We start from the raw sequence: 27,270 nt of genomic DNA, 5'->3' as shown, positions 1-27,270 counted from the left end.
CATAAACAAGACGAAAAGACAATCCTCATAATGGGAGAAAATATTTGCAAATGAAGCAACTGACAAAGGAAAAATCTCCAAAATACACAAGCAGCTCATGCAGCTCAATATCAAAAAAACAAACAACCCAATCCAAAAATGGGCAGAAGACCTAAATAGACATTTCTCCAAAGAAGATATACAGATTGCCAACAAACACATGAAAGGATGCTCAACATCACTAATCATTAGAGAAATGCAAGTCAGAACTACAATGAGGTATCACCTCACAGCAGTCAGAATGGCCATCATCAAAAAATCTACAAACAATAAATGCTGGAGAGAGTGTGGAGAAAAGGGAACCTTATTGCACTGTTGGTGGGAATGTAAATTGATACAGCCACTATGGAGAACACTATGGAGGTTCCTTAAAAAACTAAAAATAGAACTACCGTATGACCCAGCCATCCCACTACTGGGCATATACCCTGAGAAAACCATAACTCAAAAAGTCACGTACCACGATGTTCATTGTAGCACTATTTACAGTAGCCAGGACATGGAGGCAACCTAAGTGTCCGTTGACCGATGAATGGATAAAGAAGATGTGGCACATATATACAATGGAATATTACTCAGCCATAAAAAGAAACGAAATTGAGTTATTTGTAGTGAGGTGGATGAACCTAGAATCTGTCATACAGAGTGAAGTAAGTCAGAAAGAGAAAAGCAAATACTGTACGCTAACACATATATATGGAATCTAAAAAAAAAAAAAGGTTCTGAAAAACCTAGGGGCAGGACAGGAATAAAGACAGACATAGAGAATGGACTTGAGCACACGGGGAGGGGGAAGGGGAAGCTGGGACGAAGTAAGAGAGTGGCATGGACATATATACACTACCAAATGTAAAACAGATAGCTAGTGGGAAGCAGCCACATAGCACAGGGAGATCAGCTCGGTGCTTTGTGACCACCTAGAGGGGTGGGATAGGGAGGGTGGGTGGGAGGGAGATGCAAGAGGGAAGAGATATGGGGATATATGTATATGTATAACTGATTCACTTTGTTATAAAGCAGAAACTAACACAACAATGTAAAGCAATTATGCTCCAATAAAGATGTTAAAAAAAATAAAGAATTCGATATTGGTTATTCTACGTTACTATAAGAATGTGTAATTTTAGGGCTTCCCTGGTGGTACAGTGGTTAAGGATCCGCCTGCCAGTGCAGGGGACACGGGTTTGAGCCCTGGTCTGGGAAGATGCCACATGCCGTGGAGCAACTAAGCCCGTGCAGCACAACTACTGAGCCTGTGCTCTAGAGCCCACGAGCCACAACTACTTGAGCCCGTGTGCTACAACTACTGAAGCCCGTGCGCCTGGAGCCCGTACTCCGCAAGAAGAGAAGCCACCGCAATGAGAGGCCCGCGCACCGCAAAGAAGAGTAGCCCCCGCTTGCCACAACTGGAGAAAGCTTGCTCACAGCAACAACAAAGCCAAAAATTAAACGAAAGAAAAAAAACAAATAAATAAATTTTAAAAAAGAAAGAATGTGTAATTTTACAGTAATGTCACAATTATCCTACTTGCAAAATTTATATGACTTACTAAATACATTTAGAAAAGAAAATATGAGATGTTGGTAAAGACTAAAAAAAAAAAAAGCAAAAATTACTGCTAGAAAAGAGAACAAATTCTCTAAGCCATGTTAAAATCAATAAAATCTTTTGTTTCATCCTTTATCTGCTGCTATGGAAACAGCATGTTTCTAAGTTTCTGTGAATTTGGAATCTTCATTGAAATAGAAACAAGTTGATGGCTATTGTCTGGTAGCAACTAGATCAAGCATAATGTGCACCCACATACCCCAATTGTAATATTTCTCCAAAAAATTATATGATAGTCTTTGAAAAAAAAAAAAGCATAGTTTAAACTGAAATAATGTATACTCAAAGAGAATTTTATTTCATTTTGAAAGTAGTTTCCCCTTCTTAATAATTTAAAATATCTTTTTAAAAATACTTTCATGATGTACAATAGTAGAATAGTTAGCAAAGAACACTTTTTTGGCTTTCTAGAAATTGTTCAGTTAAAATCACCCTACTCTGAATAGGCACACAATTTATGTAATCATTTGACATTTTTTTTCTTTTTTCTTTTTCATTTGACATTTTTAACATTCAGATAAAATCAGCAATTTGAGGATATCTTATCTTCTATTTACTACTGCACATACCTCGTACATGGACGTTCTGGATATTTTTTTCTTCTCAAAATTTGAGAAATAATAGATAAAAGGTATAGTTACATTGTCACCTTGGGGCCTATAGAGGCCCCAATTGTTCTGAAAATGTTGTATTATTTTTCACAACGAGTATCTATTTAGAGCTGATCTTTAGTTTTGTTTCTTATTCTGCTTCATGCTCAGTTTCCATGCAATATCCAAAGACAAAAGTGTCCTTGCAGATCAAACAGATGCCTGGGGGGGGAGGGTTGAGTGTGCGAGCCACGCTGTACTGAAATTCTCCATTTACCTCTAGTTCCCCAGTCCTGGGAAACCTTTTTTCTGGGAATGAGAAGAAAAGAGCCATTCCAACTAGCACAAAGAAAGGGGGATGTGCTAGATTTATTATAAAGATCAGCGATCTCACAGAAATGAAATATTAGCCAGGCCTCTTGGGACCTGAAGTGAGAATTCGGAAATTGCCAGAGATGAAGGGCCAGCCTTGATACTCCTCACAGACCTTCAATGAAGACGCCTGTGAAGCTGCTCATTTTGGCATGACTTGCTCGAAACTCTCATTAATAACGGGAAGTTTTAAGTTTAACCACCTTCCCCTCGGACAGTGACCTGTCTTCCCCAAGCTCCCTGGGGGAAGGGGGCAGTCCACCCACCTTCAAACTTGGAGATGGGCTTTTCTCAATGCTACAGATCATTTTTCTTTGTCTGCTCCTAGCCTGGATTAATGTTTCAACTTTAGAACATTTTTAGCAACCTCCCTCTCTGCCCATTTAAAATGATTCCAAGAAGTAAACTTATAGCCTCAAACACAAATCGTTTCCTGCTTTACAGTCTTTGCAAACAGTAATATATGCTCATACATAATATTCTCACAGCACTCTTGCACTGAATTTAGGTCACTGTGCAATGCTGTGGGTGCGTAAGGGATGCTGGTGATTGAGAATTTTCCCCAGAACAGCCCCCTACCACTTTTATAATTCTTTATAAAGATTCTAGAAACTCTAGAAAACTTGAAGCAAAAGGGACAGTATTTTTTAATAAATACGTTATCTTATGGCTATGTCTACAGATGAGGCAGAAGAGTGTCTACACTTTACTGAGCTACAAATTTTATTTTCCCTATTATTTCTTGGGAGCTTCAAGAAAGAAATCAAACCTTTCTTTGAATTTTCTTTTTTTTTTTAAAGATAATGTCTGTTGCAATGTTGCATGAGAGATTGCATATTATTTTCTGGCTTTCAAAATTTGAAAAGGAAAAAAAATAAAAAAGGAAGAAAACTGAAGTCCAGAACAGTTTTTAAAAAGTTTTAGCTCTTAAGTCTGAGTGAAGGAACTTTCTTCCATTTTCCTCATTCTCCTTGGGCAGCCTGGTTCATACCAACACACTGTGTTCCTTTTCTCCTCTCCAGAAGTAAGGATAAATTGTGTGAGTCACCATCTCACTACATCCAGGCTGCTAATATTGTCAGTCCCACTGTTTTGTCTTACATAATCAAAATTCCTCCTCCCTTTGTACACTTCAGTGGAACAGATTTTTTTTTTTTTTTTTTTTTTTAGGATTGGCATTACAGTAAGCACCATGGATATTTCAGTTCTCACTCTACCCACGTTCCTGCCTTGAACCATCTTCCTTTCTATTCTTTCTTTCCCTCTATCTGTGTGGCCTGCTGCTCTACACTGACATGCTTACCTGGAGACAGCATTTCTCAAGCACTAGTTTTACTGATGGTTTCATAGGTGTTCTAAGAAACAAAGAATTCTGTAAGCAAACAGGTTTCCGCAATATTGGATTTAAAACGTGACACAGGTTTTGTTAGTGGAGGACTTCTTGAGGCCCTGGGATGGGCCCAGGCATGCTGTCAGTCTTTCAGAGGCAGATGCCGTAAGCCAACTTTCCCAAACCTATTGTCCACAAGGTGCCTTTATAAGAAGTATCTCAAGGGACAACAGTTTTGCAGAAAACCCTTTAGAGTTCTTCAAGCAATGGTCACAAGCAGTCACAGCATCCTAGAGACTCAAACAGGGTAGATAACCGGCCGGTGCCTGCAGTGGGGGGTGGATAGTGGGGAGTGATCCTGGTGTACAGGCGGATCTGAATTCCCAAGCCTGGGTCCAGCTTTTGGAGAAAGAGGATCAGAGCCCTTGTATCACCTTATACTTTTACCCTCTTTTTCTCACTGAAAGGCTTCCTCAGTGAACAATAGGGCAAAAGCTTATTCTGACTAAAATGCTGGTTATATGCTGGCAATCTGATTAATTCTAGATGTTGACTTGTGTTTGTTTTTCCATTAATTAAGAAAGCTTAAGGGATGGTTTTTCAACATCGTCTAAAGCCTCAGCTGGATACTCTTCTACAGGGCAGTAGAATGGTGAAGAGTGCAAGCTCTAGGACCACGCTGCCAGCCTTCAGATCTCAGTTCTGCCCCTGGAAAGCTCTGTGACCTTGGGCAAGTTATTTAAATGGGTATATGCCTCAGCTCCCTAATCTGTAAAGTGGGGATAAAAATAGTTCTTACCTCAGAAGTTGTCATGGGGAAGAATTGAGTAAACACAAACACTTAAGAACGGTGTAGGATACATAGTGCAGTGTTGGATACATAGTGCAGTGACAACTAGCCATTGTCACTGTGATTTATAATCATTATTAAAAAGAAACAAAGTACTTTATTCTTTTTTTGAATTTATTTATTTATTTAATTTATTTATTTTTGGCTGCGTTGGGTCTTCATTGCTGCGCGAAGGCTTTCTCTAGTTGCGGCGAGCGGGGGCTACTCTTTGTTGCGGTGCGCGGGCTTCTCATTGCGGTGGCTTCTCTTCTTGCAGAGCTTGGGCTCTAGGCGCGGAGCCTTCAGTAGTTGTGGCTCGTGGGCTCTAGAGCGCAGGCTCAGTAGTTGTGGCGCACGGGCTTAGTTGCGCTGCAGTATGTAGGATCTTCCTGGACCAGGGCTCGAACCCGCGTGCCCTGAATTGGCAGGCGGATTCTTAACCACTGCGCCACCAGGGAAGTCCAGTACTTTGTTCTTTATAACAGAGTTTACTTCCATGCCCCTGAAGGTGGCTGGTGGTTAAATTATCTAAAATGGATGAACCACTTCAAGAAATGCTTTTTATTGTTCTTATCCATGCAGTAATTAATTCTCAGGGAGCAGAAATGTAGGCTCTTCACAGCTCATTTGTTCAGCCATTAAACAGCACTTACCCTTTGACTTCTCCACGTATTCCCCTCCAAAACGTGTTGGAAAATGCCAAAATTTCCAAATAACCTACCAATACCAAATACATTTAAAAAACAGACACAGAAATTTGTCCAAGGAAAAACATAGCAGTCTGAGACATGCGTGCAACTTTCTGTCTTCTTGCTCTGGCTTCAAAGCACTTTTGTTCACTTGCTAATTAACTTCAGAGAGTCTTTCAGGTCTAACTGCAATTTGAGAAAGTGTTTTCTGAGAAACTAGTTATTATACCAGAAATCCAATAAAAAGAAATAAGTTGAGTATTCTGAGGAGTTTGTAATAAAATTTTAAACTACTGCTCATCTTTCCTGTCCCACTTCCCCAGGAGGCCTTTCTGGGCTTCCACACTAAATTAAACAGGCTTATTCTCTGCTCCCTAAGCACCCTACATGGGCCCTCTACTCAGCTATTTGGTGCCTTTTTGTGAATTAGAAAAAGGCATCCTTTCTCATGATACTCTATTTCTGTCTGTCTGTCTGCAAATTATCGTAATACAATAATTTCATTAGAGCAGGACACTCCGGTGCCATCTGTCAGAAAATTGTCCTGAGAAATATACGAGTCACCAAGATCTGACATGTGGGTGGTACCCCCTCAGGTGTAGTGTATTTGTGCAGTGCACAACCTGCTCAACTGCATGTAGCAGGCTTGACCCTATACTTCCCCTTTGGCAACTCTCATCGTGTTCACAATGACCTTTTTAATGCATTCTGGCCATTCAACTGAGACCCAGGAGACTGGTGACTGTGTGTGCCTGCTGTCTGCTCTTTCCAGGAGAGCATGGTGCAGGAAATCACACAATACAGCCTCACAGAATTGGTTTGAATTTGAATTTTGATAAAACGAGGATTGGGCATTCTAAGATGCTCTGTTCTAGGATGTTGGACGAGAAGTGTTCTGTTCTGTTCTAGGGTGTTGTTTAAAAGATTTCAATTCCCGATGAAGCATAATGGCTAAACATTTCATTGCAAAGAACTTGTGAATACTCACTCCTGTAAATATTTAAAGGTTTATAAGCTTGTCCTTTGGGGGGTTGAGTTATATTATTTGTGTATCTACAAAGCATGACTTTACATTTAATGTTTTCGTTTTTCTGTTCTTCCCCATGACTGTGATCTGTGCTATGCGTAAGCATTGAGATGATTAAAAATAATAAAGTTATCAACAATCCAAATAGTTGAAGCCACAAAAAATTAAAGGAGGTTCGTGGTAGACCTTTCTCAGCATAAAACTGACTTGTCTAGGTGGCAAAGGAATGGGATATGAAGGGAGACTGTTGCAGGGGCAGGGAGGGTGGGAGAAATAAAACATTATAGAGGACTTCCCTGGTGGCACAGTGGTTAAGAATCTGCCTGCCAATGCAGGGCATATGGTTCAAGCCCTGGTCCGGGAAGATCCCACATGCCGCAAAGCAGCTAAGCCCATGAGCCACAACTACTGAGCCTGCACTCTAGAGCCCACGAGCCACAACTACTGAGCCCACGTGCCACAACTACTGAAGCCTGCGTGCCTAGAGCCCATGCTCCACAGCAAGAGAAGCCACAGCAATGAGAAGCCCACTCACCACAACGAAGAGTAGCCCCTGCTCACCGCAACTAGAGAAAAGCCCGTGCAGCAACGAAGATCCAACACAGTCAAAAATAAATAAATAAATTTATAAAAAAACAAAACAAAACAAAAAAAACGTGATGGACATTTTTCAGTTCTATACCTCTGAGTATATTGATTTAAAGTAATTAGAAAAGAGTTCAGAGAATATATCACCTTTTTCCAAGTTAAATTCAGGCAACAGTTTAGAAATAGTTAAAGATAAGAAACTAATATTGAATGAGCATCTGCCTTGCCAGGTACTGTATGAAACATACAACCTTGTTATTTTACTTAATTACTGCCCAGATGAATAGAAATGAGTAATAAGTAGGTTAAATTTGAGATGAATTATATGAGATCAAACACTTGGAATTTTATATGGAATGATAAAATTAATAGCAGTGAGGTCTCCTTGGCCCTGGAATAATTTACTAAGAGAAGTAGTCACCCTGTGACTGGGCTAATTTGAATTAAGGCTGGAAAGCTGACTGCACTGAGAGAATGAGGCAGATGACTGGTAAGTCTTTTCCATCTCTCATTTTCCCTAACAGGCTGACTTTTGCTCAAATTGAAATTCATGATGTGGAATATACGTTGTTTCGTGTATTTCTGTGTGCCATTATAAAGCTGTAAGCTGAAATGTGTCTGTATTCCATTAAATGATGGTCATAGCACAGCCAGAAAGCCCTGGTGAGGCCTTTTGGAATTCCAGAGAAGTCATCTCAAGCAGAAACTTTGGTCTCCAAGTTTTTTATTAGAAACAAATGAAAGAAAACATAAACAGGCCAATGAGAGAGTGACCTGTAGTGTTCCACAAACCTCGACGCTGTGGATTCTCTCAGTCCTTTAGTGCCCTGTGCTCGGTGCCAGCCTGGATGAAGTCACTGGAGCTCTAAACCTCACGGGCTGCCTGTGATAGTGGCACTTTACACGGACGTTTATTTTAATGTTGGAAATATGCAGAAAATATCCCTTTTCTCGGTGGCTTGCTGGGTTGTCTGCCTTAGCACATTTTTCCCAAAACCAGCCTAAATAAGATGTGTGAAATAAATCTCTGAAGTTCTCATTTTGTGTCTGCTCATGCACTCTCAGCTGAAAGCATTCCTAAAACCTAAAAAACTTTATTTGAAACATCTTTTCCACCCATCCTTATTTTTTGAGAACGCCACAGAGTATTCCTAAAGAAATTGCTAATGATGATGTAATGCACTATTACATTTATAATACAGAGTTAATCCTGTCAGTGACAGTATTTTTACTTTTTTGGACTCCTTTCAATTTAATCTCTAATGTACGTCAAGAAAAATGTAGAAAAGAAAAGATTGGGCTTCCCCGGTGGCGCAGTGGTTAAGAATCCGCCTGCCGGTGCAGGGGACACGGGTTCGAGCCCTGGTCCGGGAAGATCCCACATGCCGCAGAGCGACTAAGCCCGTGCGCCACAGCTACTGAGCCTGCACTCTAGAGCCCGTGAGCCACAACTACTGAAGCCCAAGCGCCTAGAGCCCGTGCTCCACAACAAAGAGAAGCCACCGCAATGAGAAGCCCGTGCACCACAACGAAGAGTAGGCCCTGCTTGCTGCAACTAGAGAAAGCAAGGAAGACCCAACGCAGCCAAAAGTAAATAAATAAATAAATTTATTTTTTAAAAATAGAAAAGATTATTGTTCTTAATCCAGGTAAATTTCCTCATTTGAAATTATGCACTTTACCTACAATTTCATTATCTTCAATAAATGACAATAGCAATTTTTTCCCTTCTTAAAAATTGAGGTATAGTTAATTTACAATGTTGTGTTAATTTCAAGTGTACAGCAAAGAGATTTAGTTATATATATATATATAATATATACGTATTTTTTTCAGACTCTTTTCTGTTATAGGTTATTACAAGATATTGAGTATAGTTCCCTGTGCTATACAGTAGAGCCTTGTTGTTTACCTGTTTTATATATAGTAGTGTGTACATGTTAATCCCAAACTCCTAATTTATCTCTCCGACCCCCTGCCCCCTGCTATTCCTTTTGGTAACCACAAGTTTGTTTTCTATGTCTGTGAATCTATTTCTGTTTTATAAATAAGTTCATTTGTATCATTTTTTTTAGATTCCACAAATAAGTGAAAACATACAATATTTGTCTTTCTGTGTCTGATTTACTTCACTTAATATGATAATCTCTAGGTCCATCCATGTTGCTGCAAATGGCATTATTTCATTCTTTCTGTGGCTGAGTAATATTCCATTGTATATATATATACCACATCTTCTTTATCCATTCATCTGTTGATGGACATTTAGGTTGCTTCCACGTCTTGTCTATTGTGAATAGTGCTGCTATGAACATGGGTGTGCATGTATCTCTTTGAATTATAGTTTCGTCTGGAAGTATGCCCAGGAGTGGGATTGCTGGATCACATGGCAACTCTAGTTTTAGTTTTTAAGGAACCTCCATACTGTTCTCCATAGTGGCTGCACCAATTTACATTCCCACCAATAGTGTAGGAGGGTAGGAGGCTTCCTTTTTCTCCACACCCTCTAGCTATTTTTTAATTAACATGAATTACTGGACACTTTCCTTCCTGCCAATATGGATGGTGGGACAACTTTTCTCTCTATAAAGAAACATTTTTCAAAGTGTCACATCCTCAGATTTTCAAATCCTAATTCCGTGGAATTCACTGTAATTGACATACTTTTCCCCTCCAATTCTACAACTAACGGGGAACGGGCATTTTGGAGAAGTCAATACCACAAAACGGCTAGAGTTGATTGAGCCCATGAGCACACTCAACGTGTCCACGTGTTTGAAGCTTGATTGTGACTGACATGAAAGTGCTTTTGTGGTTTGCTTTTTAGCAGTACAATAAAGTTGCCATTATAAGTGGTCAGAAACCACAAGCCAGATATTTACATGTGAGGATCTGTTTGTAGCATTATTATATAAATATGTTCTTTTCATGTCATGGGTTCTTTTTTTTATAAAAGAGTGCTTTCTTTACTACTTTGTCTTCTACTTTCCTATATTATAAACATATACCCTGCTTTCTCTTCAGATCATAGAGGTTAAACAATAAATTGAATATCCAGGCAGGAAAATTGATGAAATTTTCGTTTGCGGACTAGATCAGAGTTTACAAACTGGTGGCCTGTAGACCAGATCTGGCCACTGTTGTGTTTTGTTTGGCTCAAAGAATGTATTTTAAAAATACAAATTAATTTCCCATGTTTAAAAATTGGGTAGTGATACACAAAAACTGGATTTTTGTCTTAAAGTATCAGATTTGGTAACACTGGACTTGCAGTTGGCTAGGGCTGAATTCTGGCTGCCGCCTTTCACTGATCTTGTGTACGCCAGGTCACCACGGTTCCACAGCCCCTCATCGCTACAGCCCACCACCCTCATTATTCTTTCTTCTTTAGAGGATTACCTAACTGGCCCCTGGAGACATTTGAGTTTGTGACCTGTGGACCAAAGGTTTTTTTTCTTTCCAGCTTTATCAGATAAGAATATCATATCCATAATCACATTTAAGTAAAGTGTAATTGATTTTTAAAACTTTGGGTTAAATTTGTCTTTTTAGAAGCGGTCATAAAAGGGTAAAAAATGGAGGGAAGTAAATAAATGTGAACAAAATCATTTAAAAATAGCCATACCATAACACATTTAAATAGTTACTGAAGTCTCTTCTGTGCTCTTAAACCTTTAATAAAAAAATTATTATTTGGGGAGAAAGGGAATTTAAGTAAAATGTGCACATATATCTTAATGTTGAAAATTGAAAAAAGGAATGCCAATTTACCTGTTATTCTACAGACACAAAAATCTAAATTCACATGTAAAGGTCTACCCTTCAGTTTAATTGCTAACATATAGAAAGTTGATGCTTAACTTCTGGTTTACTAATCCCCATTAGTAGCTATTACAGAAGATAATCTAAATCAAGTTTGTACATCCTATCTGAATTCTCATATGTCAACTCTTGACCACATTCAGGTAGGTAACTCTTCCATAATTATAGCCAGCTCTTGTGATGCCGGAGTGGAGGTGAATGAAGAACAAACTAAGGTTTATTCCTACGTAGATCAGGAAGCATTAGGGAGCTCAACATCAGGGCACATGTCTACCCTTGGGACTGGCACCTCCCCCATGCCTAGACCTGGTTCAGCTGAAGCCACGGGGATCTTGCTAGGCCTCTATCTGTTTTCATCTAGAAATCCGAATCAGAATGCCCAAGTGTAAGTTTCCTTGTATCAACCTTGACAGGAAATCGTCTCCATTCTGGTTGCTAAACCAAGTGACATTTAATGGCTGAAAAGAGTATAGATGACTCACCAGTAGGAGTCAGTCCATTATAATTGTTGCTCCTGACCATAAGATTCTCCTGACCATAAAGTATTATGATGAAGGCCAAGTGACTACCTTAATACACTGCTCCATGGGCACACTCTTTTGAACCAAAGAAAATACTAGAAAAAACTTTTTTCCCCTTTCCTCTTACAGTAGTATTCCTACTATATTTTTTTTAATTGATCATTTTATTTCTTTTTTTTATATTTATTTATTTTATTTATTTACTTTCTTTTGGGGGGGCGGGCTTCATCAGGTCTAGTTGAGGCATGCGGGGTCTTCATTGAGGCATGTGGGATCTTTCATCACGGCTCGGGCTCTTTGTTGTGGTGCGCAGGCTTCTCTCTAGTTGTGGCGCATGGGCTCCAGGGCGCGTGGGCTTTGTAGTTTGCGGCACACCGGCTCTCTAGTTGAGGCGCGTGAGCTCAGTAGTTGTGGCGCGTGGGCTTAGTTGCCCCATGGCATGTGGGATCTTAGTTACCCAACTAGGGATCGAACCTGCGTCCCCTGCATTGGAAGGCGGGTTCTTTACCACTGGACCACCAGGGAAGTCCCCCTACTATATTTTTTTTCCCATAACCACTGTTTGAATTTTGGTATGTTATCTTTCATATGCTACCTTTTACCTTTTTTTTTTTTTAATGCATTATGATCATTGTGGTCACAATGCCTCTGGAGTCACTGTGTTCACTGTGTAATGAATTTAACTCCAGTGTCCAGGATCACGCTGTATAGACCAGTGTCTGGGAGCACTCTCTGTGTAGACCCATGTCCTGTGAAGGCCAGGATGGAAAAGGATTCACGAACCTCTGCCCAAATATGCCTGTAGTCAAAAATGTACACAAAACTCTGAGTGCTGGAAGTTAGTGCTCAGTGGTTAACTATAGTTTAATAAGTTACAAGTGTGTTTTAATGCTTTTGAACTATTGATCTTGAAATACTCTATTTTTAAATATTAAATTTTACTATAGGAATAAAAGTGTAATAGTTTTTCCCCCATTGTACATGTTTATTAGGCAATGGTTGTTGATGTAGCAACAACTAGACAGGGTTGAGTTTGACAGATCTCTGATTACAAATATATATGGGAGCACTTCAGTTTATTTATTTTTTCTCATTTAAAAAATTTACTTCTGTTCTTAGAAGTCATGTTATTAGCTGTTGCTCAGAAACTGTCTTTTTCTCAGCACAGCTCTCATTTTAACCGTGTTTTGCAAGATAAATGAGTTATAAGTAGATGTATCTTAATAGAATATTCTTTTTTATTACTTTCTTTGATAAACTTATTCTCTTATCTAAAAATTTTGTAGAAAATCACATGTTCTCTTAAAACTTAAAAAAAATGCATCAGACATATAAATTCTTTCAGAAAGTAAAGGTAGCATATTTATGTTTCATAAAACTCTTTATTTTATGGCAATTGATATAATTTGATGCTTATAGTATATTTCAAGTTTATTGTTACCAGTCATGTCCTTTTTGCTTTTAGCAGTGAAATTATCTCCTACATAACATTCTTCCCTCTTCCTTCTGAAAGTGAAATTATTTATGAGGTGGTGGTTTAGCAACAAGAAGAGAAGGAAAATGATGCCTTTCTTACTCCAAGGGAGAAATGGAGTGTCGTGTACTAGAAAGAGCTCTGGACTGGAATGAGGAAATATGCATGCTGGTTCCAGCTGTGCTGTAATATAAATGTTTGTTAGATGAATGGATCAGTTTCTTTGGACCTCAGTTTCCCAATTATAAAGTTTAGAACCTAGAGTAGATTATCTCTGTGTCTACTATTAGCTCTAAAATTTCCTTATTCCATGTAAGCAATGTCTCCCTTCTTACTGGAATCCTTTGCTGTGAAATGGTCAGTTCAAGTATTGTTATAATGGAATGCGTTTGGTATGTGTCAGTGCAATGATACTTCACCTATTTTTTGTTGTTAATCTATCTCCCTCCGCTTGGAAACATTCCTTACCTAATTACACAGGCAGTCAGTAATGGGAGTTGGGAGTGAGGTCTTGATTTTTATACCTTTTCTAATGTTCTAACATGTGAAATTAGTTTCCATGAATTATTTGGTCCAAATCTGAAATAGAAATTTATCATACATTTTTATGCTTGTCCCAAACTCAATTCTTAATGTAACGGGCCACATATCTATACATTAATTTATCTTCAGAAAATATTGCTTTAATGTTTTAAAGCCATGCCACACAATAAACTCATGCTTGGTGGACATTTCCCATCCTCTGTTTATTTTGTGTGAAGCCCCCATTCCTATAAATAACCTGCTCAGGAAGAATTTGCAAGGACATAGCTCAACTTGAATGAGAGAGAGCTAGGTTGAAAAAAAGATGGAAAAAACATATGTGGATTCCAGCTTATCTTGAATGAGTGTTCTGGCGTGGATTTTTTTATTTTGTTTTAAATCAATTGCCAGAACACCAGATATAGTTACATTCAAGCTTAACTGATTTAATGGATTATAATTCAGATTCATTAAAATTATATCGATGAAGAATTTTTAATGACATGGCAAATTGTAATACAGTAACTGAGGAAACTGAGAAAAGAAATTTTGCATTACAGTTTGATCTCAACCAGAGGGAAATAAACACACAAACATATTAACTGTGGTTCTTTCCTAGATGATGAGATTATTTTATAATGATTTTTCTTTCTGTATTTTTGCTTTAAAACAAAATAAGAAATTCAACTAATAGTTTTTGTCAGATATTTAAAATACAAGTAATGTTGTGGGTTTTTGTTTTTTGTTTTTGTATTATTGCAAATTTGGATCTTCCCTTGCCTCTACTCATGACTCCATAAGAGGAACAGCTCAGATTCAACTTAACCCCACACACACCTGAGGCCATAGCAGTAGGTCATGGCACAGTTGTGAGGCTGAGGTTTCAGTAGCATCAATAATGGGAAAGAGGGTCTTCAACATCACAAGGGTCAGCAAATGCAGGAGATCCCACCAACACTTTTATTTATGTGCTGAGTACTAGCTACACATGGGAGATCTTCAAAGAATAAGGCATATCTCAGAGTAAAAGGAACTGATAATCTTTTTCGGGAGACAGGCAAAAAAAATCTTAAGTGTAACAAAAAAGTTATATATTATAAGGGGTAATCACACATATGGGTGGAGTGGTCAACTCAGTCTGGGAGAATCCAGAGGTGATGCTTGAGTCTAGAGTTGGGTGAAAGGATGGAGGCAGGGTTGCCCAGGGAATAGCTTGTATAAAAGTCCTTTAGCATGAAACTCAATGGGAGTTCTGGAAATTATGATTATTTTATTAAGAGTGGACATAGAATATAAAAGAGATCGAGGGCAAATGAGGCAAGGAAGTTGTCAGGAGTAAAGTCACGGCTGTCTTTGAATGTCATGCTTAGTAGTTTGGCCTTTGTCTCTGGATGGCTAGAAGCCGTTAAGAGGTTTTAAAGCTGTGGATTTACATTAGATTTCCATTTTAGAAAGATGACTCCTCGTGCTTTGGGGAAGGGGTAGTGAAATGGGAGGCTCCAGAGGGAAGCTACTTTAATGGTCTAAGCCTGAGGTGAAGCTGACCTGAACCGTGACAAGGGAATGAAGAGGGGATGGACTTGAGAGACAGTGAAATCCAGTCTTAACAGACCCAGTAGCCTGTTGGATGTGTGGTGTGAAGGAGAGGGGGTACCAGGAGGAGCCTTAGGATACTGGTGCTCAATAAAGGTATCACTGGAATAGGGATTATGGGAGGAGATGATGGGAAATAATGTTTCCGTTTGGAATATATTTAAAGTTAAGACTTCCTCCTTTTCATCCTTTCTTCTTTCCTTCCCATCTATCTCTTTCTGCCTTTCCATCCCTTCCTTCCTTCCTTCCTTCCTTCCTTCCCTCCTTCCTTCCTTTCTTTTCTCTTCATTCATTCATTTAGTAAACTCTTATTAAGCCCTCACTGTATACCATGCACTATCCCAGTCACTGTCGTAGGTTCATTGTAAACCAGGCCAATTTCCATGAATCCTCAACCATGAGGGGCAAGAGGCCATCTCCACAGCCCCAGCCGCCGGGCGTCTCTGACCAGGACACAGCTAGTCAGGCCTAAGACTACTTAACTCCTTTCAAATGGCATTGCATACTATATGTTTTTATATTTGGAAACACCACTAATGGCCATTTTCTTTCTAGGTAGTGCCATTATTTCTGTTATGTTTCTGAAAGAAAATTTGAGAGCCTCAGATTTACTAGGTAAGTAATTATTTAACTCATGTAATTAAAACACTGCTCGATGAGGAAATAAATAATCCTAGCCAATAAAAATATGTGTTTTAAAAACAGGAAGCAAATTACTGAAATGGATATAGTCTCATCTAGAGGCGAACATTATTCTGTCTTGGAACTGCCATCTGCTCTTTGACAAGAAATATATGCACCTTCATTATACCCTCTGCCCATGCCATTGACCACAGCAAATCATTATTTTACAGTATTATTATTATGAATGTTACGAAATTTTTATGAACATAATAAAATCCAAGAAAACTAATAGAGTATTCCACTTCATAGGACATATTTGATAGATTGTTGTATGAAAGTACTACATAAAAATGAAAACCACATACAAAAATTAGATGCACCAAATAACTGCTTAATTTCTATTTAGCCCTTTCCAAAAGTAACATAGAATGTTGATCTTCAAAATTTTATTTAGAAATACAGCTATTAATGGAAAATCACAGTAGCCTTCCTGGCTGTAAAAGATTTCCGCTATATGGCAAAGCCATCACATTTTGATTGTATCTTCTACCTCTAGTTGGAAATATCATTAGTGAGAAGAATTCTAGAGCTTCATATTTTCTTCCTTGACAAAATCCTGTGTGAATTACTACTGACATATGATAATGAGTATGATACTTTAGAAACTTTAAATAAATCTATGTCTACTCAGTTCCAAAGAGATCATTTTAAAAAAATTTTGAGCTTAAATGTGACACCGGTGTTGGTATGTTGAACATTTGTTTCCCTGATCATGTTTCCCTTGAGCCTAGTGTCTTGAAAGAGTTTTCACTTTTTCTTTTTCTTCCTTGGTTTGATCCTGCTAGTAGAGTTTTTAGTCAACATTGTCAAATTTTCATGGTTAAAATGTTTTTCCAAATGCATTCATATGTGAATTCAAATATATTATTTTTCTGTGCTCTTTTTTCGTATTATGTTTATGGACTCATTTGGGGAGGTTGTATGGAATCAGAAATAAGAATGAGCAATGCCTGAGTTTTATAGATTAAAACAATTAGGTCCTACATTATGTTTCTCATTTATCAAATGTCTTAGGGAAACTTTAAATCATTTAATCTAACATATGTCATCTTTTGTAGTTAATGGTTGGTTAATGTTTAAATAAATGTAAGGTATTTAATGAGGTAATACAGATGGATGTAAAGGAAAACTTGCCAATTATCATGAACCCTTGTGATAAAAAGATGATTAAGACAGAATCCCTGCCTTCAAATAATACAGTCAATGATAAAATATATACAAAAACACCTTTTTTTAAAAGCAGAAAATAACATGTATCATAATGCCTTGAGCCTTTAGTTTAGAGCAGGGTTTCTCAACCTCAGCACTACTAACACATTTTAGGCTGGATAATTCATCCTAGGGGGCTGTCCTGTGCGTTGTAGGGTGTTCAGCAGCATTCCTTTTGGCCTTTACGCAGTAGATGCCAGTAGCACACTTTGCCCCAGTTATGACTACCAAAAATGACTTCAAACACTGTCAAATCTCCCCTGGGGGGGCAAAATTGCCTCCGGTTGAGAACCACTGGTTTAGAATAAAGAGAGATTACTCTAGCTGGGAAGCTCAGAGAGAATTTTCTACAGCAGAGGTACCATTTGAATCAGTTCTGACAGCTGAATAGGACAGGCATGGGCCACAGCCCAGCATTTGGAGAATGACATACAGAGGGAATAACACGAGAAGTGTTGACAAAGGTACAAAAAAGTAAGGCAAGTTTCTATGTAATACTGTACTACAACCACTGCCAATGAGGATTAGGAAAAAAATTAATGAAAGTCATAACTATAGAAAGGGAAGAAATAGAAATAGCAATAGGTGCCAATGATTTGATTTTATACTTAGAAAACCCGATCAACTAAACGTTGCTAAAAGCAGTATACTAGCTCGACATCAAAGGGTATAAATTAAACTCACAAGGGTTCAAATCTGTATTCAACTTCTGCAATCAACTGTGTGGCCAACGTATTACTTAACTTCTCTAAGCCTCAGTTTGCTGACAAATATAGACGACTGTTCTGGGGGGAGGGGGTTGTTTGTTTTTTGTTTTTTAATTTTTGGCTGCACCACGCGGCTCGCAGCATGCGGGATCTTAGTTCCCCAGCCAGGGATGGAAGCGCGCCCCCTGTAGTGGAAGCGTGGAATCTTAACCACTGGACTGCCAGGGAAGTCCCTAGAAGACTGTTTTAAGGGTCAAACTGGGTAATTGATACAAGCACTGTGAGAAATGTAAAGCCCTGTTAATAAAATTGGTATTATTTCTGTGATCAACTTCATTACCAAGAGGTAAAACGTAAGAAATAGGAAACACATACACACATAACAAAAAAAAACACAAACAAAAACCTCTATTAATTCTTTGATTCTTTGCTTATTTCTCTTATTTTAATAACAGTCAACATTTATTAAATATTTACCCCTTTCAGGTACTGTGTTTTACATGAACCACCTCATTTAAATGGAGGAACAATCCATTTATAGAACTGATACTTAGGTTAAATAACTTAACCAAGGTCAAATAATTAGTCAGTGGTGGACCAGTGTTCTAATAATGGCAGCCTGATTTAACTATAGCATAATAGGTGAGGGTAAGTCTCTAGTGTCAGAGAGCTATGTGACCTTTGCTAAGTTACTTTGTCTCTTTAAGCCTCATTTCCTCAACCTTAAAATGAAGTATTACCTACCTCATAGGATTAAATGAATTCATTTATGTAAATCTCTGAGAACGGGGTCTGTCATGTAATAAGTCCTCAATAATGTCAGCTATTATTATCCTTATTACTAACACCACCACCCACCACTACTGGTTCACGAGAGGAAACCTTGATTAGGATATTCTAACGAACTTTAGCAATCCAGGTAACATTTCGCACAACTCTGGTTGAGTTTTTTTAGCCTTTTAACTTAATGCTTTTTGAGCAGGGATATATCTGATGTCACATTTGTTTCCTCCTGTCATTAAAAGTGATGAATTCTTGACTTGAATCTAGAGTCACAGGAGTAAGAAAGGACTTAGTCACCGATTCCATACCCATGCTTCCAACAGCAATATCATACAATTATCATGATCTGAGATGTAATAACCCATTTCGTGCTTAGGGAAAGACTTTTCCCCAACCGTACTCAGTAATGTGTTAAGTCACCTGTATTTTCATTGGGCCTGTATTGCTGTTGCCTTGAGAAATTTTGGCTCTTTCCATTAAAAGCTAAAAATGTTTTTTTTTCTTTACAGGGACTAAAATCAAACAGGGAAAAGAGTAGTTAATGGCATTTTTTGAAAGATTAACGTATAAGCATGCTAAAAACTAAATCGTCAAAATGTGCAAAAGAAAATCATTTACTTTTCCCTGCTTCAAGCAAATGAAAGTTTGTTTTTCATGATGGAACAAATGAAGATTTTTTTGGACCATGTGGAAACAAGCTGAATTAATTTATTGCCAAATGTTGCTCTGTGGCTATGAAGCATTTCAGCACTGGCCTCAAAAAATGACCTCACAAAAGCTATGTCTGAAAGGAATCGCCAACTATTATTAACTCAATGACAGGCTTTGGACCGTGCTCTGATTCTTAGTGGATTAATAATTTTAAATTATTTTAATGATTATTTTTCCTCTAAAAAGCACCAAATTTCTCTCCCCTTCAAGCAGCCAGAACTATAGTATTTTCCCCCTCTTCTCCCTTAGTCATCAAAAATACTGAATCTAATAGTCTGTGAGATCCTAGTTGATTTAATCCAGATAGCATCATCATAAAAAGAAAAATTATAGTCAATTCATCAGCACTCTCCAGAGACCAGTAACTTGATTATTTTAAGTCACCTATAAATGGTTTCCCCAGATAGAATGTCAAGAGATTAATAGTGAGACAAAGACCACCTGCTTCCTTCCTACTCCCACACCAGAGGTCAGCTTGGTTGGAAGCCAGTATCTAGAATACAGATCTAGCCAAACAAACCATCATTTCTGGTTGAGAGGACAGGTTGGCTATTTGGTCTTAAAGTTGTGTCAAGAATGGTAGACTTTCTGATGCTAGATTCAGAACTATTTGGATTCACTATATTATTGAGACTTCCCAATCCAGGGCTCCTTCGGGATTTAGCTGCCTTCAGCCTGGGGAATCTGGAAAGATTGTACTGAGGGGAAGGCATCCTTTGGTGTTAAGAGGTCCAGTTTATGCTGTGACTCCTGGTAACCCACAAAAGCAATAGCTGGACCCCCATTGATCAGGAGGCATATTTCAGGCTCCAAGAGAACCAGCCAGCAGTGTTGGTTGACATCAGGTTAGCTGAATTTTTAAAACTCTTAAGGCTACCAGAAGTCAGGTCAAGCCAGATTCCAGAAGCTAGCTAAAAGGCAGTTAACACTAGCTGGCATTGAGCCGGAGAGTGGGGACAAAATTAAAGGAGATTTCAGGTTTTACTTAAGGAGAAGGGTGGACTGGGAAACCAGATGTCAGTTGAGGAAGAACTATGCAAGTAGACCCTAGAATCCAAGGCTTGCACAGGTGAGGAACTCAGCGGGTTGGAGATGCCGGTGAACAGAAGCATAAGAAGGGGCCTGATTCTAGGCTGTTTTCCCTTCCACCACTTTTATATTTCAACTTCAGTGCACAAGTATCTATAGGAGACTTTTGCAACAGAACTTCAGTAGCCTCTTGAAACAGAGGCTGCATTCTCACAGCTGGATCCAGTTAAATGTCAGGCATTTCTCAGAGTATAAAACATTCCTCAAAACACTCCTTCAGGATGATATAAATGGTCAAATATGTTTAGAAAATATTACAGCCATATCCTCCCTAAGGAGATTCACAATGAACACTAACACATTGAGGACCTCAGGGGTCTTCCAGTAAAAGAACTATTTAAGTTGGTTTAACTCACCTCTTTCCAAATAGATTTGACTTGAGACCTTTTTTGGTGGAGGGTCCATCTTATGAAACTGGGTTCTAGGGAACACCAGTTTGGAGACGCTCTTCTAAAGGAACCTCAGGGCCAGTCAGGGACCCCAGGGACCACTGCCAGGAGGAGTCAGTTCCTTCCATCCCCAGTGGGGATGCTTCATCCAGCCTCGGGTTATGCTCGGTACAACTCCTGGGTGCCACTCGCTGAGACTACAGTGTGAAGGACAGCCGTGAGTTGTCCGTTCATCAGCTCCGGTCCATTGTACATACAAGAGGTAGAAGAGTCTAATCACTGAGAATAAGTTACCTAGGTTCCAATCCAAGCTCTCCACTTAGCTAGAAAATCCCTTCTGTGACTCAATTTTCTCCTATGTCAAATGTGGCTAGTAATACTTTAACAGTATCCAATGTTATGTATTATATAATACATAATATACATGTAGTATATGTTAGTATAGTAACATGGTGGTATAGTTATTTTTTGTAGGCTTTTTTGTAGGAATTATTCTATGTGTATAAAGCATTTAGAATTGTGCTAAGTATTAGCTATTACTATTATAGTTCTTATTATCATCACATTTCTGTATGACAGTGATCATAATATAACTCTCATGTCAGCCACAATTGTCTATGAAATCTATAGTTTTAAGAACATCACTTAAAAAGAAAGATACCGTCCCTTGCCCTCCCAGGATACCTAGTCTATCTACTATAAAGAGCAGGGATGCGTTTGTTTCCCTGCTTTGTACATATGACAAGTTTATAGAAAGAGATTTTATTAATACTTGTGTACTGTATCAAGCTAAATCTGAAACTCCCATCAGATCATTATAGACTTTTTATGTGACTTGAGTCGTATTTGATGAGAAAATGTATTTGCTACAGGTCTGGGCATGAGGGTGGTCGATGAGGCCACATCCCTGTATCGTGGGTCGTATCCAGCATCCCATGGTTGACCCCCACCTGTAGCTTACCCACTGCTGCCCGACGGCTCCACCTTTGGTCCCCTCCAATAGCCAGCTCTTGGTGCTTTGTGCACCAGTTCCCTGAGGTTAGCAGTGGGTAGCAAACATAGCGCTGGTAGTGTTTCTTCTTCTCTGTGTTCTCTCAGTTATGTCTTTGCTTTCTTTTGCCTTCTTTTAAGACCAGTGGAGAGAAGTCTTCACTAGGCAGTCAGGAGATGCCAGCCAAGTCCTTCCTATCCTGCCCTTCTATTCTCAAATTGAGTTGTTAACCCTGTAGAGACAGCTCCAGGGACAGTCCCTGGTCATCCCTAGACTACAACATTAGAGATACGAGTTTGGATTAATTTTGAAGCTTGACTCAGATGGTCTTTGACCCTTGGCAGTCAGCATCCTAAGTTGGATCTGTCCCAGGGTCCTTTGTCACATCAGGTCTCCAGATGAGCTTTCAAACATATTCAGCTCCCCAGACTGGCCTCTTGCAGAGCCAAATTCCTGGAGTCTAGCAGGTATGATAAGTTAATTTGTACCTAGAAATGATGACACTGCGTCACAGAGGGATAATCAACTTGCCTGGGCCCTTCCAGCTAACAGTAGCAGTGAAATTTGAATTCTGTGGAGCTAGTCTCAGCTTGGATTAGACTTCTCTTATCCAAGTCTTGACCTGACATTTAACCATTTCCCTGGGCCAAGGGCATGTCAAGTGCTGCTTTCTTTCCTTTAGGATCTTATACTTCTAGAGTACTCCTTTGGTCAAATGGGCCAACAAAAGGTAAACTAGCAAGTTGTCTAAATCAGAAATCTGTGCCTTTCAAAAGAAGGAATATCTGTGGCTTGACTGAAATAAAAATAGCAGGAACTGATGTTTCATGCCACTTTTAGAAAAAGGTGGGATGCAAACATATTTTACAGAAATTTACTGAAGGACTTGCTAATGGCTACCTTCAACACTTTTAAACACTTACGTTAATGTGCACATGACTCATGAAGCAGAGAGTAAATCACACAGCAAAATAAAAATGACACCAAAGAAACAAGCAAATGACAGGTAGCAGCTATCCAGAACTGCCTTTGTAAATGTCGGAAGTTGCTGAAATTAAAATTATTAAGAAGAAAGAATATATGACCTCCTGAGCTGCCACGGAGTTACTCACTAGTCTTGCAGTGACATGAGGTACAGATGAGATAATGCATGTGAAAAAGTACTTTGAAAGGATAATTGTAAAACCGTCAGTCATTTTATTTGTTTTTAAGGAGTTTTGGAATGCAGTGAAGATCTACATTGGTGGAAATGGGCACACTATGCAAATGTGGAAGCAGATGTGAAACAGGGAGGGATGTGCCAGGATGTGAAACAGGGAACATGTTGGAAATAACACTGCCTCCACAAAATGGAATACTATGCAGACTCTGAAAGAATGAGGCCGCCCTGCATATAATGATGTGAAACATTCTGCAAAGATGTTCTGTTAAGTAGAAAAAAAGCAAGATACAGAAAAGTGTGTATAATAAGCTACTATCATTTGCATAAAAAACCAAAACACATGCACTCTCACACACACCTGCCTAAAACATCTCTGAAAAGAAAACCTCAAGAACCAGCAGCAGTAGCTAACTTTGAGGAGGGGACCTAGTGAGCGCCAAGGGTGTGAGACAGATTTAACTTTTCACTGATCCCTCTTGTGTGGCTTTTGAATTTTTTACCATATGCGTGTGTTACCCATTCAAAACTAAATGTTCTAAAAAGGAAATTTAATTGACACTAGATGCAGTTAGATGAGATAAAGAAATGACTGGCAGAGGAACTCAATATAGATAAGAAATCTGGATTTCACAAAAGTAAATTGGAAGTCTCTGAGACTTTGAAATTGTATTCAATGCATTTATTCTACTTTACTATACCAAGTTTAGAAAAGTGGTTTTTTTTAAATCCCTTCTTCCTAGGAATGAAATATTGAACAATTATCTTATAAGATCTTTTTTTTTTTTTCCAAAGAAAGGACAGAGCTGACCAATAATTTTGTCCAGGTTCTTATGTATGGTTTTTATTATTTTCCTTTCATTGAAATGCTTAATAATGTATATTGTTTTCTTTTTAAAAATTCTCATTAGAAAATAGCTTTTAAAATTGTGTATATGATTTCTGTCTTCACAAAGTATTACAGAATAAATTGTTGCATTAGAGTAAGCTTATTTTATATCTCCTACAGCACCACGAATAGCTATTGTCCAGCTTGTGTGAAAAATCAAATGAATTCTCAGAAACTAGAGTTCAAAACTCTAAGTCATTTGGTTAAGAGCAACAGGAAATTGATGTCTTCAAATTGTGAGATTTTATAGACACACCAAATTGTTCCAGGTTGGAGTGAATGCTGGTTGTAAATTATATACACAATGCTGACCTCAGTGGTGAAACAGGTTGAATTATGTTTTCATGTGTGCTATCCGAAAAATGCTACATAAACCAGTTTTTCTCAGGCTGCTAATTATTAATAAATAAGCAGTTTTCCATGTTATTTGGAAAGGCAAGTCCCCTTCTTCTGTGGCCACTCCTCCCCCCACACATTCCCTTCCTCCATTATTACAGTATAAGTAACGTTAAGGTGATGACAGTAACACATTCCTACATAGGTTTATTATGTGGTATTTTACCAAGCTATCCCTGGAATTCTAGATTTTAAATTGGATCAAGTAAATCTTACATCAGAGTCATCTTTCACCTTCGTTATTTCTGCTAAAAGGACTCCAATAAATGGCAATGATTAAGGTATTCATTTACCAGAGTTTCAAAGTATAAAACACCCAAGTTTGTGTGTGTGAAGGACCCAAAGATGACTAGGTGCAGAGTAGATCATCATCAGGTGATGGATTTCCCCACTCTCTGGGCTCTGCCATCTAGATCTAGATGGATCTAGATTCATCGTGCCCTTACTGGTCCACGTGGAAACAAACAGCCAGGTTGGATGTGTTTTCATGTCTCCATATGCATGCGTTCTGATCTTCCCCATCTTTGAGGAAAGCTTCTCTGAAGAGGCCAGGATTCATCTGGAACAACAGAGAAAAATCAGAATTTATGTCCTACCGCATCCGTTCCCTAGCCCTTATCCCCCTTTAAAAATAATGCTGTCGGGTGAATGCATGATGCTATCTGGGGATGGTTTGATGAATTGTATTTTAATAGACATGGACTTTTACGAGCAATGCTTAGTCTATAGGTAATGTTTACATAAACAAAAAGACTTAAATGTCCCTTTTCAACTTGTTTGTCTTTTCAATTTTATTTAAAGGTATGACACTGGCATTTGCAGGAACATATTTATTGGTGAACTTTGCTCCAAATATAACTCAGGATATCTCCGCAAGAACAGTACAGTATTACTTTGTTGGCTGGCAGTTCATGACCTACGGGGTAAGAATTCTAAAAATTTTACTGTTGCAGAGGCAATATTATCTAGACCACTGGTACATGCAGATGCTGGAGAACTAATATAATCTTTTCTTCTCAGCATTAATATCTCATTAAAATGTAAATATATTTGACCAGTACTAAAGTATTTCAATCACTAAATCAGCAATAAAAGCACCCCCGTTTCCCAGGTATTCTGTCCTTGGGGGTGACCTATCACTGGAACAATTTCCACAATTTAATGGAATTTAACCTGGCAAATTCCAGAGCAACATATTTTAGGACAATTCAGAGTAAAAACAAACAAACAAAAAAACTCTCTTCCCAGGTCAAAGGAAAGCACCTGAAGACACATTTTACTTCACTGAATTTTATCCAAGATAGGTATTCCCTTCAAAAAAGCATTCTTTGAGACCAATGCAGTAGCCTGTCTTAGGAGAAGCAGACAGCAGGTAGGACAATACTGAGAGATGTGTAAAAGAAAGAACGGAATGAGCTGATGTAGAAATTGGAAGCCACTAATTGGGATATTTTATTTGATGCAATGGCTGTATCCAGTAGGTATAGAGCAGTGGTCCCCAAACTTTTTGGCACCAGGGACCGGTTTCGTGGAAGACAGTTTTTCCACGGAGGGGGGGTGGGGGGGTGGTTCAGGCAGTAATGCGAGTGATGGGGAGCGATGGGGAGCGGCAGATGAACCTTCGCTCGCTCTCCCGCCGCTCACCTCCTGCTGTGCAGACCGGTAGAGGTCTGAGGCCCGCGGATTGGGGACCCCTGGTACAGAGAATGTGATTGAAATGGTTGGCATGTAACTTGTTATGGAAGTCAGTTTAGATTGGAGAATAAGAATATTCTAGGAAGGGCAGGCAGTAAGAAGAAAACTGGGATTGTCTAAATGAGCATTTAACCAAGAACTGAATTGGTAAAATATCAAGAGTTGTGAATTCAATAAAAATAATCAAAGCACACAGAGTCAAACATTTTTAGGGTTAGAAGTGACCTCAAAAAACTATCTGGTCCAGTGATCTGCCATTAAAACAGGTAAAATAGTATGATCCTGCTGTATACCTATTATTTAAACGTGTGACATTGGCATTTGCAGAGACATGGCGAACTTTGCTCTCAGTGTGATGTAACTCAGGATATGACAGCAGGAACTGCATGGTATTACACTATTGTGTGGCCCTTCCTAGTCGTATGACAAGAATCCTATATATTTTACCATCTCTGATATACAATTCTGACCACTGGGACACAAGTGTTTATAGGGCTTTTCTTTTTATAGTCTCTCACTCTACTTCTTTCTCTTACTCAACAGAGACACTCTGTTTAAAAACATTCCTCATACTCTACACCCCCTTTAATAAACTCTCCTATTTCCCTACTAAACACCACCAAAGATGTATTCCCCTCCACTTTCTCAGCTCCTAGTCACTCCTCACTCGTCCTAAGCTAGTAGACCCCTCCCCACAAATTACCAAGTGGAATTGCTTTTTTTGGTCCTGATTCTTCTTGAGCCTTGTGCAGCACTTCCTGATGGTCCACTCTCTTCTCCTTGCATCTCTCTCTTCCCGGGCTTCCTCGGTTTGTTTTCCCTGTTTCTCTTCCTCCTCTCTGATTAGTCCATCCCAGGCTCTTGGTAGGTACCTCCTTCTCTTCTGCCATCCACTCTTTACCTATTTGTGCTAAAAACTCCTCCAGGGTTTTCTAGGGTGATCTCATTGCCCACTCCACCACCATCATTCTTTAGAAAGACTTCCAAATCCAGACCTGCATCTCCTTCCCAGATCTCTTCTAAGCTGCAAAGCTGTGTTCTCATCTGTCTACTTATTACTCGTCCCTGCTTGGATGTTCCATCGATTCCACAAAAGCAACATCTCAAAAACTGAACTCAATATCTTTTCCCCTAAACTCCCTCCTCTCTTAAATTGGAAGGCTCCCCTTACCCCTGCCCTCCATCAGACTTTAGGATTGGGCTTCCCAATTCAGAGTAGGTTTCCTCAGGTCCGTCATACTTCGTGTCTCCCCCTCCCCTATTTTATCTTCCTATGTCCACCATACCCAGTCCTTTAACTATTAAGCCTTTCATCAATCAAATCTAAGCACTAGAAGGGCTCATTGAGCATTTCGTGATAGTCTAGACTTGAAGTCCTACCAACACATTATTATTCTTTGCCTACAAGCAAAACAAATTCTTCATCCGGTAAGAAAAGGGTCACAGAGTCTGTGACCAGAAAATTAAAAGCCTGAGCTGAATCCTTTGGAGATTAAAGATGCATCAAGACTTATTTCCTGGAATAAACAGCATTGTTTGATGATGATGTATTGTATATCGTTT

At 38.9% G+C, this 27,270-nt stretch overlaps 1 protein-coding gene across 14 annotated transcripts in view; it reads left to right on the top strand.

Annotated features, from left to right (window-relative positions):
* Nucleotides 1-27,270, top strand: part of NIPAL2 (NIPA like domain containing 2) — a 75,724-nt gene that overhangs the window by 25,413 nt on the left and 23,041 nt on the right. For 11 of the 14 annotated variants that reach the window (XR_014255335.1, XR_014255336.1, XR_014255337.1 and 8 more), the window contains 2 exons: nt 15,561-15,620; nt 24,814-24,935. Coding sequence is in view for 11 of the 14 variants with exons in the window: in XM_082432747.1 (XP_082288873.1) it covers nt 15,561-15,620; nt 24,814-24,935 (182 nt within the window). In the remaining 3 variants the exon portion in view is untranslated. The remainder of the gene's footprint in view (nt 1-15,560; nt 15,621-24,813; nt 24,936-27,270) is intronic. The other 3 variants (XM_082432746.1, XM_082432749.1, XM_082432748.1) reach the window with 1 other exon arrangement.

Source organism: Balaenoptera physalus, assembly GCF_965194825.1.
Source record: "Balaenoptera physalus genome assembly, chromosome: 17".
In the NCBI taxonomy this organism is placed as follows: Eukaryota; Metazoa; Chordata; class Mammalia; order Artiodactyla; family Balaenopteridae; genus Balaenoptera; species Balaenoptera physalus.
Note: the sequence above shows the minus strand (reverse complement) of the source record. Positions and strands in the feature narration are given on the sequence as shown.